We start from the raw sequence: 14,438 nt of genomic DNA, 5'->3' as shown, positions 1-14,438 counted from the left end.
GAAAAATTTTCTCAAGATGAGAAAATTTTTTTCTCAGCTAAAGTAGGTGGCGCTGCTTTCCTAAAGTATCTAAAAATCTTGATCAAATATAAAAATTGATTGTATCAAGTATTTATGATAATTTGAATTAAGCAAAAATTACTTCCACCAAGAATAGAATTTCAAGAAAAATTTTTACTTCGGCCAACACAACTTCGGTCTTCCTTCAGGCACCTGAAAATTTTCTTGAGCCAAGAATTTAGTTCTCCAGTCAAGAAATTTCTCTTTCAGTGTGATACATTTTTTTTTGAAAAATACGTAAAAAAATGAACAATTTAAAAAAAAAAGTTGATTACCACAATCTTAACAAATTTTCTAAAAAATTTATAAATTTTTTAGAAAATTGTGGTATTCAACTTTTTTTTTTGTATTTTTCAAAAATGACCAAATTTTTGAATATATGCTACTTTTTGTATAAAAAAAATCCTTGAATACTTATTAGAATATTTTTTAGTAAAAATTTTGTTTTTTAAAAATTTTCCCGGCTATTTTTAAAGAAGAAACTAATTCTTGAACAAAAAATATAAAGTTTTGAGAAATTATTGTTACAGAAAATTACTCTTGAGTTTGTATCGATCAAAACTTGAAATTCAAGACAAGAAATTCTTCAAGGAAGATAACCAGTTGTATTCAAAATAACTTTCTTGAATCAAGATAGTTCTTCTATCACATTATTTATATCCTTTATTCTTCTTTTTCACCGAAAATAACCACAGGCATTTTAGTTTTATAAGTAAAGTATTTCCGTTGCTTTATTTGGTTGAACTTGAGTGTGTACTGGATACCGGATAGAAGAAAAAAAAAAAAAAAAAACAGTGTCTGGAGTACTTGGCAATATTCCAAGTATCAACCAGTTATTCCAAGTTGCCCGATATTTTCGTTCAACAGGATAAGAACAAGTTATACGATTATACTTAACTCACTATTTTGTATTTTAATTATTTGCTTAGATATTTGCTCAAGATATGAATTTTTTACAAAGACAATCAACAGATTAATATCCAAGATGTGGATAAATAAACAGATGAGTAAAATTATTGTTTAAAAAATTAAAGTATACTTACGACGACAATTGCGTGCGTCATCAGGCCAGTCGACGACCTCGACCTCCTCGGCGTCATGCCGACAACCTCGCCCCTCATGATACTCTCTACAACTGCATCATAAAATGAGAAAGTGCCAGTGTTAACTTTCAATGTCTTTTAAGTAACATATATGTACACTAATACATAATATTTAAATTTATAAATTACCTCCATCTCCAATCAAACGCATTTGAACTAATCGTGGATCTTCATTGTGCTCTTCAAGCACGGTGTCATCAGTTACTGTTAAATCCTGGAAGGTAAAATAATTAATTAATAATTATTTTAGCAAAAAATAAATTGTAACGAGTGTGTCGAGGATATTAATTAATAATGATGACTATGAATAAAAATATAAAAAGTTGATTACCTTGGTTGATTCGTTGTAACCGACAATGACAGCTGTATACCATTGGGTAGTGCCTTCAGCGCGATAAACCTCGACCCTGAAGCCAACTAGAACACTAGGTGTGGTTAATAAAATCCTTTGACCATCCTGCATCTCTGCCCATCTTCTTATAGCATTTGCCCATAGTAAACTTCCTTTCGTTAGCTCCCAATCTTGCTGCTTAAATCAGTAAATAATAACAAAGTTAGTTTTATTTTATTTTAATTATTATTCACTACTAACCACTTTGCAGTTACTATGTAACTGCAGTGATTTTTGAAACATAAAAAATTAAAATTTTGCTTTATTAAATAATGAATTTTGTTAAATTGCACTGTACTTTCTTAAATATTGAGGTTTTTAAAGATATAAGCTCATCCTGATGTTACACTTATTAAGAGCTTTCATTTGAGTACCCACATGCATTGTTATATATTTTTCATATATACATATATATAATATATATAAATATATAAAATATATGAAAAATTGATGTGGGTATTCAAAAGAAAGATCTCGATGAGTGTAATGTCGAGATGAGCTTATATCTTTAAAAATATCATTAGTTGAGAAGGTACAAAGTCATTCCTTAATTATTGACATTATTTAAAATATAAGCTCATCCCGATGTTACACTCATCAAGAGCTTTCATTTGAGTACCCACATGCATTTTTATACATTTTTCATATATACATATATATAATATATACAAATATATAAAATATATGAACAATTGATGTGGGTACTCAAATGAAAGGTCTCGATGAGTGTAATGTCGAGATAATCTTATATCTTTAAAAATATCATTAGTTGACAAGATACAATGTAATTTCTTCTTAAGAGCATGTAATACAGTCTGCTGTCGGTAATTCAGTTCGGACTAGTGATACCAAATGCCAATTGAATACATCGGATTGTTTATTTGAAACACATAAAATGCACTAAAGATTATCAGGCTGACTGTTAATACTCCCAACACTGTTCAAAATAATTAAACTATAGTTTACTATAGTAAATAAAATTATTTGTTGATAATTAGTTTTCTATTCAAACCTAGTTGCATTTTAATAATTCTGTCTTATAAGTAATCTAAACTAAAGTAAAGATTAACCAAAAAATTAAATCAATCTCAAAGATTATATTGGTTGTAAGTTTATGAGTAATTTCTTTATAGCAAAGTTTATTTACTTGAATATATGATGGACCCGGAGGTAAGGCAGTTTTACGCGCGAACTCTACCTATTTATTTATCATTTTGTTATTTTTTTTCAATGATTAAATTTAAAAATAGAAGAATCAATTTACGAAGGACTATTATTAACATACTCTGGCCAAGTTTAATAATTTTTTGTTCAAAAATTACTTGGTCAAAAAGCGTCTCAGTATTTTATCCAAAATTTGAATATTCTCTGTCCTACATGTTCTTAAGTATTGAAATTTTTCAAGATATAAACTCATTTCAATGTTACACGTATCAAGAGCTTTCATTTGAGTACCCACATGCATTTTTATATATTTTTCATATATACATATATATATAATATATACAAATATATATAAAATATATGAAAAATTGATGTGGGTACTCAAATGAAAGGTCTCGAGGAGTGTGACATCAGGATGAGCTTATATCTTAAATAATGTCAATAATTAAGGAATGACTTGGTATTTTGTTGACAAGACGCAAAGTCATTTCTTAATTATTGACATTTTTAAAGATATAAGCTTATCTTGATGTTACACTCATCAAGAGCTTTCATTTGAGTACCCACAAGGCATTTTTTTATATATTTTACATACATGGTATTTGTGAAATATATAAATATATGAAATATATGAAAAATTGATGTGGGTACTCTAATGAAAGGTCTCGATGAGTGTAACATCGGGATGAGCTTATATATTTAAAAATGCCAATAGTTCACAAGAAACAAGGTCATTTTTTAATTATGTATCTAGAGATAGAGCATTTTCGAATTCAGTCTAAATACTCATCATAAAAAATTGACTATCGGTGAGAATATGAAACCTTGAAAAGGCGCAAATTCAATTTAAGACCTTTGCAATGACACTAAATTTCACTAAAAAAAACCGATTTTATCATATGACTATCCTGGATTCAATATTTTTCTTATTCTCTTAATGATATAGAGTAAATTTTTAATTAATTTTAAATACATTTATATTTGTATTTAAGGATAAAAAATAAAATAGTAGTTGAATAAAATTAAACCTTTTATAGTTGATCGATCAAACTCACGTTAAGAAATATTTTTTTATTACTTTTTCTTTGATTTTATTTAAAAACTTTATAAAGAAAGTCAAAACTTTGTGAACAAGTTTCAGAGTTTCGGATACTTTGACTCAACTCAAAGCACTTCGTCTTGATCAGAAAAGTTTAAATCTATCTGTAGTAATTCAAAAGTTAGTTTGAGCTTGTTAAATTTAACTTTTGAATAAAAATAAAATTAAAGAAGAAAATTTTTATTTTCTCTTTTTTTTTTTTTTAACAATTTAAATAACGCCTATCGATTTTTATCGTTTCAATAAATATTGATGTGTTATGATAAAAATATGTCAGAATAGATATGGGATGCAGTATATAAGTGAAGAAGCAACAAGACACGTGACTTGATCCTTTGCCAAGGACCGTTATATAGAAGAAACGAGGAATATGTTGGCGCCTCCGGTCTTGGCCGTTCTCCAGCGTAAGATGCTATGGTATACGTACAAATATAAAGCTGTGCATGTAATGTATATACCAGTAGAAAAAAGAGTATGGTGTACAAGTTGAAAGCAATTGCAGATGAGAAGGCAAAGCAGGCAAAATAAGAAAGAGGTGGGTCGCACAGCTGCCAGTACAATAAAAAAAAAAAAGAGCAAATGATGATAAAGAATAATAAAAATAATAAAGTATTAAAGCCGTGCTTTTGACTTTTTTATTTGGCTTAGCTTATTTTACCAACGGAGGAAAAATAAAAGTTTTAAAACTCCCTGGGAGCTTATATGCTTTTCATTCCTATCATATATGAACGATCCAATCGTATGGCGATGGTACATATTACATACAGTGTATGGTAGATAGTGTGCTTATACTACTCTTACTCTGGCTTGTGCCTTGCTGGTTTGGCTTGGTTTGCTTTGGTAGGAGATGGGAGAGAATGCCGTTTATAGTTCAGGGTCGTCGGACTCGACAACACTCATACCATGTTGTTATTATATTTGTGAAAGTATATCAACCAATTGACTAATTATTTTTTTTATTTTTACAACTGTTTGGTTATTTCATTTTATAATTTCATTCAAATTATGTCATTCAATTTTTTTTTATACTTAAAAAAAAAATTAAATAACAGATTGATGGATAATATCTTTATAATTTTATTTTTCTGTCAAGATATTCAATTTTTTTAGTTCAAAAAATGGAATTGTAAATTAATAAATTAAAATTTGAAACTCAAAAATTCAAGGCAAAAAATTATTAAAGAAAGACAATTGGTTGGATGTCTTAATTAAAAAGAATTATTTCTCTTAAGTCAAAATAGCTTCGCTATAATTATCTATTTTATGAAAAGAATAAGAAAAATTTTGTGTCCAGGATAGTCATATGATAAATTGGTTTTTTTTTTTTTTAGTGAAATTTAGTATTGCAAAGGTATTGATTTGAATTTGTGCCTTTTCAAGGTTTCATATCATTCTCATCAATATAGTCAATTTATTATGATAAGTATTTAGGCTGCATTCGAAAATGCTCTATCTCTAGATACATAATTAAGAAATTACCTTGTATCTTATGAACTATTGACATTTTTAAAGATATAAGCTCATCCCGAGGTTACACTCATCGAGACCTTTCATTTGAGTACCCACATCAATTTGTCATATATTTTATATATTTATATATTTCACAAATACCATATATATAAAATATATAAAAATTTGCCATGTGGGTACTTAAATAAAAGGTCTCGATGAGTGTAACATCAGGATGAGCTTGTATCTTTAAAAATATCATAAGTTGACAAAATATAATATAATTTCTTAATTATTGACATTTTTTAAGATATAAGCTCATCCTGACATTACATTCATCAAGACCTTTCATTTGAGTACCCACATTAATTTTTCATATATTTATATATATTATGTATAAATATGTATATTTGAAAAATATATAAAAATGCATGTGGGTACTCAAATGAAAGCTCTTGATGAGTGTAACATCGAAGTGAGTTTATATCTTAAAAAAAGTCAATAATTAAGAAATGACATTGTATCTTGTCAACTAATGATATTTTTAAAGATATAAGCTCATCCCGACATTACACTCATCGAGACCTTTCATTTGAGTACCCACATCAATTTTTCATATATTTATATATATTATATATATGTATATATGAAAAATATATCAAAATGGATGTGGGTACTCAAATGAAAGCTCTTGATGAGTGTAACATTGAGATGAGCTTATATCTTAAAAAATGTCAATAATTAAGAAATGACATTGTATCTTGTCAACTAATGATATTTTCAAAAATATAAGCTCACCCCGACATTACACACATTGAGACCTTTTGTTTGAGTACCCACATCATTTTTTCATATATTTATATATATTATATATAAATATATGAAAAATATATAAAAATACATGTGGGTACTCAAATGAAAGCTCTTGATGAGTGTAACGTCAGGATGAGCTTATATCGTCAAAAACGTCAATATTTAAGAAAGTACAGTGCAATTTAACAAAAGTCATTATTTAATAAAGCAAAATTTTATTTATTTATGTTTTACAAGTCACGGCAGTCACATAGTGACTGCAAGGTTGCTAGAACAAAAAATATTTTATTTATTGAAATAATTAATTAAAAAAAACTGATAATAATTGTTTTGACAAGAATCCTTTTTTTCTGGAGTAAATATTTAAATTATCTAAATAGTAAAATTGTAGTACAACTGATAACAAAAAAAGCAAATAATTATAGCAGTAGCTTAACCACAAGCTCGTAAACTAATAAACTATAATAGCAACTAGGTAGAAACATAAACGACTACTCAAAAGTCCTTCTACACAACTCATTCCCTTTTAGTGGGATCGTTTTGCCAAACCACTTCCATCTGGCTGCTCAATGTGATCAAGTTTTAACGGCAAAACTTTCTAGCAGTTTAATTACTTGGAAACAATTCCACGAACAATGTTTGTAAGCTCTAAACTCGTCTGGCATGCAAGTTCAAAACCTCACTCAAGGATTTCCATTAATTTACACAATCCTATTTTTTAAATCATTTAGCTCCTACTTACCTATACAAACACACATTAACGCCCTTTGTACATTAAATAAAAACTTAAAAAAAAAAAATAATTTACCGTAAATGGTTTTAGTTTTGTATAGTCGACGAATTCCAATTTTTTATCATTTATAAACTCAACAGGCATCATATCTTCGTGTAAATCTTCTCTTGCTACAAGTGGATAAAACCCCTGAAACAAAAAATTTTTACGTGTAAATTATGGTCACAATAAATTGCTTAATAAAATCTAATCAATTATGTCCTATAATTAGTGTTGATGTGAAAATAAAAATTATGTAAAAAAAAAAATAATGGTACTTTCGCCCGTGAGAGAGAGAGAGAGAGAGAGAGAGATCTTAATGCCGTATTTCGTGAGACAGTACAGTTAATTAAATGTGTCTAATTACGATTAGAGAAGAGCTAGCAGCACGTGGGAGCCAGCTGGTTTCTTACACTCCAATATAAAAGCGCATGTATGCTTGGTATTTCCGTTTGTAACTTCCTTCAAAGGCATCAAGATTCTCTTGGATTAATTTATTCGAGAAACGTTTTTTTTTTATGATTACCGATACAGCATACTATATTTTTTCGGTGTTTTTATCTATTTTTATTTATAAATATAATTAAACGTATTTTAATTGGCACTTACGATAGCAGGCCAAGGAACGGTATTTGCGGATGTTGATCCTTTAGATTTGCCGTTAATGCGGTGATTATTATTTGTATGGTTGTTGTGATTGTATTGATCGATGGCAGTGAGACCGTTTTGTCGTGGATCTGGACGCTCTGCCCAAAAAACTCCTTTTTCGATGAGAAAATATGTAAAGGCTGTGTCTCGATGCGGTGATAACCATTCTCGTCTGTGCCATTCCACGTCGTCGTATTCAACAAGAACCTGAAAAATAATTATAGTCATTAATTACACCTTGATTTTAAATACCGTGGTCATTTTAATTTATGGTAATTTTAAGACTTATTTTTGTAATAGGGTTTTATTAATATTTTTTGGGGCCTGGAACAGTTATACTTAATATTTTTGATTCAACAATTTTTTTTTATAATTTTATAAAAATTACATTTATTTATTTATTAAAATTATATATATTTATTTATTTATTTTTTATAATTTTGTAAAAATTTTATTTTTTTTTTCAAAATACTTATTCAGCTTTTTTAAACTAAAAAATAGAATTTTTGAAGAATAAATTGTGACTTTAATTTTTTATAAAAATTATATTTATTTATTTATTCATTTTTTATAATTTAAAAAAATTTTTGTTTTTTATTTTTTAAATACATATTCAGTTTTTTAATCTAGAAAATAGAATTTTAAAAGAATAAATTATGACTCTAATTTTTTTAAAAAGCCGGGGTAAAATTCCCCCATTGCAATCGGGCTAATTTTTTTTTCCTGAAATGTCTTATACTGTGAACAACATCTCAGCCTAGTTTCAACTCTGAAATATCACGCGTTTTTGAGTAAAAAATAAAAGTTTTTTTTTTTTTTTTCAAATTCATTATTCTCCAAATCTATTTGATAATATTAAAAAAAGCGCTTATGGATTTCAAGACATCACTAATTACTATTTCTAGAAAAATTAGCTCGATAATCAGGTCAGTTGGCCATCGGTAAAATTGCGATTATATTTAAAAAAAATTTATTTTTATGCCAAAATCGTATGGTACACCTTAGTTTTTTTTTTCGTATGTATAACTCTAACATTGACCTACAATATATATTTTTTAAGATTTTTCAAAATATTAGACGATAGTTAAAAAAAAATAAAATATTCTTAAGACATTAAAAGTTTAATAATCCTTACAATCATCTGATATTTTTTAAAGTACGAAAAAAAATATTTTTTGTAAGCTGAGACGAAGGGATAATATTATAAATTTAAATCATGAAAAAAAATTTTATTTAAGAATTTTTCTGTTAGATTTAAGACAAATTTTTTCAAATCTTGATTCAAAATTTTTTTAAATAAATTAAAATTTTTATTAGTGTTTTTATAAAAAAAAAAAACAAATCTTACAGTTCAAATTTTTTTTTCTAAGAAATTTTAATTTTTTAGTTTAAGCTGATAAAAATTTGAACAGAGAAATTGTTCTTTAAAACAAATTATAAATTTTTTAGTAGAAAATTATCAAAATATTAAATTTTGAATTAAATAATAAGAGAATGAATTAATGCAGCATAATAAGTAATTTTCTTACTTTAAATTAAATTAATATTTTCATCAGTGTATATACTAAAAAAAATCATTAAAAAAATTTAGTAAGAAATACAATTCTCATTAAAAAGATATATATTTATGACTATTTCAGTAAAATCAATAGTTAGAATGTGAGAGCTATTTAAAACTCAAGTTATATCAGAGTCGATAATTTAAATTTCACGAGCGTACAATTAAATTGAAATAAATGTATATTTAAGTTTCAATCATTAAAACATCAGAGAGAAGATGAAGAAGAAAAAGCACAAGATGAAAAAAAAAAAAAAAACTGTTTTTATTGTTATTCAGTTAAGGAATTGTATTATTAAATTCCGCCGTCTGGCCGCGTGTTTACATCTATGAATAAGTATGAAGAGCATATAATTGCAATTACAATGCATTATTCATGATCATGAGTTATATGAAGAATAAGCTAAAAAAAAAGTCTAGTGGTGGAAATGTAAAGGAAGAGGCGTGGGTCGAATAATCGCACGCTCAGTTTAGTAAGGAGACCTCGTATAACTAACAAGTACTATCACAAGTACAAATTATATAAGTTATATGATTACTGGCTAATAATTGAAGCGAAAAGTAAAAAAAAAAAAAAAAAAAACAAGTCATTTTTTTATTAAGCTCGCAAAAATATTTATCTTTCTTCAGACAAGTATTTCGCTTAAGTTTTGTTGATTTAAAAAATTTTTCAGATTTAAAAAACCCGCGCAAAAATTTGACGAATTTTAGTTTGAATAAAACCCGCGAGATGGCAGGAACTGTTAGGACGGCAATTCATGATGGCTGCCGTGACTCCACCTCCTAAATATTATGACACACTCAAGTCCCACCCACATTGTCGCCTTGGCAACACTGGCGCAACTAGCGCCCTTTCTTCGGTACTTGTTGCGGCCATCATGAAAATATCCCCGACCTATCTCAATGTCTCCCCACTCTGATCGCTAATTCTCTAACTCCGCAAACTAGTTTGAAATCATTTCAGCGCCTACTATGCTACCTCACGATTCAAAAAAATTTTAGTCAATTAAAAAATTTACATTTTTATAATAATTTAATTATTTATCATTTTTTTAATTTTAATTTACAAATATAAAAAATTAAAATAAAGAAAAAAAAATTAATTTTATTTAATTATTTAAGATTTTTTAATTTAAAATCAAGTAATTAAAAAATTTTTTTGAAATTATTATTTAAATTTGTTTTTTTTTTTTTTTTTAATTTTTAAGGCTAAATATCATTAAGAATAAACAATATTAATTAATTATTAAATTATTAAAACTTTTTTTAATTGAAGATAATTTTTTCTAAAGCAAAAAAAAATTAATTTTATTTATTTAAGATTTTTTAATTTAAAATCAAGTTATTTAAAAATGATCAAAGTTTCAAAAAATTATTGTTTAAATTTGTAAGTTTATTTTAATTTTTAAGGCTAAATATAATAAAGAATAAACAATATTAATTAATTATCAAATTATTAAAAATTTTTTAAATTAAAGATAATTTTTTCTAAAGCAAGAAAATTAATTCATTTAATTATTGAAGATTTTTTAATTTTAAATCAAGTAATTAAAAAATTTTCAAAGTTTCAAAAAATTATTGTTTAAAATTTTAAGTTTGTTCTGATTTGTAAGGCTAAATATTATTAAGAATAAACAATATTAATTAATTATTAAATTATTAAAAATTTTTTAAATTGAAGATAATTTTTTCTAAAGCAAAAACATTAATTTTATTTAATTATTTAAGATTTTTTAATTTAAAATTAAGTAATTTAAAAATGATCAGTTTCAAAAAATTATTATTTAAATTTATAAGTTTGTTTTAAGGCTTAATATTATTAAGAGTAAACAATATTAATTAATTAAAAATTTTTTAATAATTTATTTTATTCAGTCGATAATTAATTTTGAGTTAAAAAATAGCGGTAATTCTTCGATATAAATAAATGTAGGAATAAAAATAAAAAATAGCATGAGTATTGAAAAAGATAAATAAAAGTTAGAGGGCATGAACTCAATAAAAAAAGGGGTATTGAACTGCGGTAAAGCACGAAAACACTATTTCCGTCCCTTTCGCTTTTCACCAGCTCTAGTAAAGTCAGTGGAAGTCATTTTTTTTTATTTAACTTAACTTTATTTGAAGCAACCAACCGAATCAAACACTTTCTAAATAAAAGCCGATTATATTATAATTTATCATATTATTTTCTTCTAGAAAAACATTGGAAATCAATTTATTTATTTATTTATTTGGTTTAAATAGACCCAACAGCTGATAGGGCAATAACAGAGTCTCAATACAATTTATACAAAGTTTAACAAACTAAGTACAAGTACATAAGAAATTTCACATGTTATAATTAAATCTTATAAGATAGAAGATATGAAGTTTAACAGTTTGTCAGGAAATATTTATATGATTACGATTGGAGCATAAATAGTGAGATATTTAAAAAATTTTTGTGTAAATTAAAGTGAAAAATTTTTAATTTGATTTAAGAGGTAGCTTTTGGGTAAAAATACAAGAGTCCATTTAATATTCGCGAGAGTGGAAAAATGCAGGGTAGGTGAATTTAATATTTTTTTATTTTTTTCCCCAACAAAAGAACTTGCATTTCATTTGAAGCTGGTAGAGTATTTTTGTATACGAGTATGTCGGTGATAGAGTGCATTTTTGTGAATAAATAGGCCGTAGCGAGTAGAGATGCAACGTCGAGTGAGTTACGGCGAATATACCGTGGACACGGGAGTAAAGGGGATGATAAGGGGATAAAAAAAAGTATAAGAAAAAAAAAAGGGCACAGTACAGCCCCTTTTAGGTCCGACGACGATTGATGGTTGCTTTTGTACGGGAAATTCAATTTAAATCCCGGAAAATAAATTATGAAAATGCAAATTTTGATTTTTGTCATTTTTTGGGGATAAAAAATTAATTAGAAAATTTTTTAATTTATAATAGGAAGTAATTAAATAAAAAAATAAGTTCGAGTGTTGGATCACGGATTGTCCCGCTTACACTCTCCGGTTACCAACACCGGAAGTTGGAGGCCACCGTCTGACCTTGTGTCGGTCGCTCGAGTCTCCCGGCGCGTGGCTCGACATTCGATCCTATCTACAGGGTGTTCCTCAATTACTAATCAATTATTTTAATCAATTTAACAGACCCCCCGCTACAATTGCGCTCATTCCATTCATATAGTGGATACTAACAGTTTTGGTTGTCAACAAATGTATTATCAATGTCATATATTCGTACTTATTTATCGATTATTTTTTTATTTTAATTGTAATAAAAATTTTTATAAAACTTGAAATAATGTTATTTTATATGCTAAAAAAGAGGAGATAATTATGCCAAAGTTTAATTTCGTGATTTATTTTATTGACATTAATGTTACTGATAAATTTTAATTTCAATAGCGTGATTTATAAGGAATAATTTCTTAAAATATTAAAATACAAATATAAAAATTTACGATAAATTAAGAATTTTACTATTTTATTTTTTAAATAATGCGACAATTATTAAATTAGAAGTTTTTATTAGTTTTAGAAAATAGATTTAGTTTATTTGGCTGAAAATTTTAATTTTAAACGTTACTGAAAGACAAGATTTTTAATCGAAATGTTATATATTATTTTTCACATTTTAGAACAAATTTTGTAACATTACTTACAAGATTAAGTACTACAACAAAATTTAGATTCATTTTAATTTTTTATTTAATTAATATACTACACTGATGAAAAATTAAATTGATTTGAGAAAAAAATTAACCAATAATATTATTTTTAAGAGTTTGATTATCTTGAATCAAGTGAAAAAATTATTGAACTAAAAAGTTGTTCTTTATTCAAGTACACGAAAAAAAAATAAGTGGAAAATTAGAGTTTTTAGAGTAAAGTCCCTCGTAAAAAAATCTGCTAGTATTACACTTGACACTACAATAATTGAGAATATATCTTGTAATATTGCAATGACCATTGAAAATATCAAATTTAACAGTTTCAAATATATTTTTAGTTGAATGGAACTTTAAACTAAAAGTTTCTTATTATTTTTCGACAAATTTTTATTTAAAAATTCATAGTTAATATCTGACACTTTCAAAATTCCGATTTTTTGTTTTATGAGAATTAATGTATTCTTCATGGGAAGAAAAAAATTGAAAGTATGAGCTACTAATTATCAATAATAATAAATATAATGTGGATTATAACAGCTTAGCCTGTAATTTTCGAACTCTGTCACTTAGTTATTGAAATGTTAAGAATTTATAAAAAAAAAACTACAGTGTGAGATATTAAATGTGAGAGCAAAATCTTAAGGTTAAAATTTTTAGCTATTATAAACTAGAAAAGATTTTAAATGATAATTTAATAGTTGCTTTATGTCTCCAACATAATCTAAATTTTACAGTTTTACACTAGAAGGACTTGGCTGTTATTTAAAACTTTAATAAGTCCTATTTATAAATTTAATTTTTCATTTAAGATGATCAAATTCTTTAAAATAATATTCTTGGTTCAATAATTTTTCTTTTAAATCAAGTTAATTTTTCGTCAGTGCAAAATTTTGTAATAATAATTTTTCGTTAAAAAATTCACATACACTGATAACAGAAATTAATTTGAAGCAAGAAAAAAAATTTGATTGAAGAAAATGATATAAAATTCCATTTTTCTTGACTTGAGAAGTAAAATTTATAAGTTACTAAATTTTTATTGACTTATATAAATTTAACACACTTTAAAAATGTATGACAGTGAAATTCATATCAAAATCATTTTCTTTAATTAAGATTGTTTTTGCTTCAATAGTTAATTGATCTGTCAGTATATTGACTGAAGTAAATAATAAATTATAAGAACATTATTGACGTGCTTAGAAATAGTTCGCCTAGGACAATAAAACTAATGACACTTAATCAGAATATGGATCCTTTTAATAATAAACTAGAGTAATCGTTATAATGCATAGGATTTTAACCGATATGATATCTATCCTTCATTTGACTCTTTTTATTACCCTAATTTCCAAATTCTATCAGCAATCCACAATTCAAATCTAAATTTTATACATTAATAAAAAAATTTAAAATGTAACACGAAAAATTTGAGTGATAAATAAAAAAGAAAAAAAATTAGGAAAACGGTTGACCCTAAAGGCCATCCCTGCAACTTCCCGCTAATTCCGTTAATACCTGGCCGCTTTTTTGAGCTCTTCGAGCTCAAAAGTACAATCTGTGTGTTGTTTTAAGCTCTCCGAGCTCAAAAAGATACCTTTTCTATGCTTTTGAGCTCTTTGAGCTCAAAAGTCTGATAGAATTTTCATAGAACACTATTTTTTGAATGTTCATACCGCAATAACTTTTGAATGAATGAACCGATTTTTACGCG

The 14,438-nt window shown here is 26.2% G+C and overlaps 1 protein-coding gene across 5 annotated transcripts in view; it reads right to left on the bottom strand.

Annotated features, from left to right (window-relative positions):
* Nucleotides 1-14,438, bottom strand: part of LOC123271298 (probable JmjC domain-containing histone demethylation protein 2C) — a 193,680-nt gene that overhangs the window by 151,993 nt on the left and 27,249 nt on the right. For 4 of the 5 annotated variants that reach the window (XM_044737585.1, XM_044737583.1, XM_044737580.1 and 1 more), the window contains exons 2-6: nucleotides 7,461-7,706; nucleotides 6,888-7,001; nucleotides 1,495-1,692; nucleotides 1,293-1,377; nucleotides 1,104-1,195 (exon numbers count right to left, since the gene is read on the bottom strand). In XM_044737585.1, the coding sequence (XP_044593520.1) occupies nucleotides 1,104-1,195; nucleotides 1,293-1,377; nucleotides 1,495-1,692; nucleotides 6,888-7,001; nucleotides 7,461-7,706 (735 nt within the window). The remainder of the gene's footprint in view (nucleotides 1-1,103; nucleotides 1,196-1,292; nucleotides 1,378-1,494; nucleotides 1,693-6,887; nucleotides 7,002-7,460; nucleotides 7,707-14,438) is intronic. The other variant, XM_044737581.1, reaches the window with a different exon arrangement.

This window comes from Cotesia glomerata, linkage group LG9 (assembly GCF_020080835.1).
Source record: "Cotesia glomerata isolate CgM1 linkage group LG9, MPM_Cglom_v2.3, whole genome shotgun sequence".
Lineage (NCBI taxonomy): Eukaryota > Metazoa > Arthropoda > Insecta > Hymenoptera > Braconidae > Cotesia > Cotesia glomerata.
The sequence above is the reverse complement of the archived record's forward strand: the minus strand, read 5'-3'. Positions and strand labels throughout refer to the sequence as shown.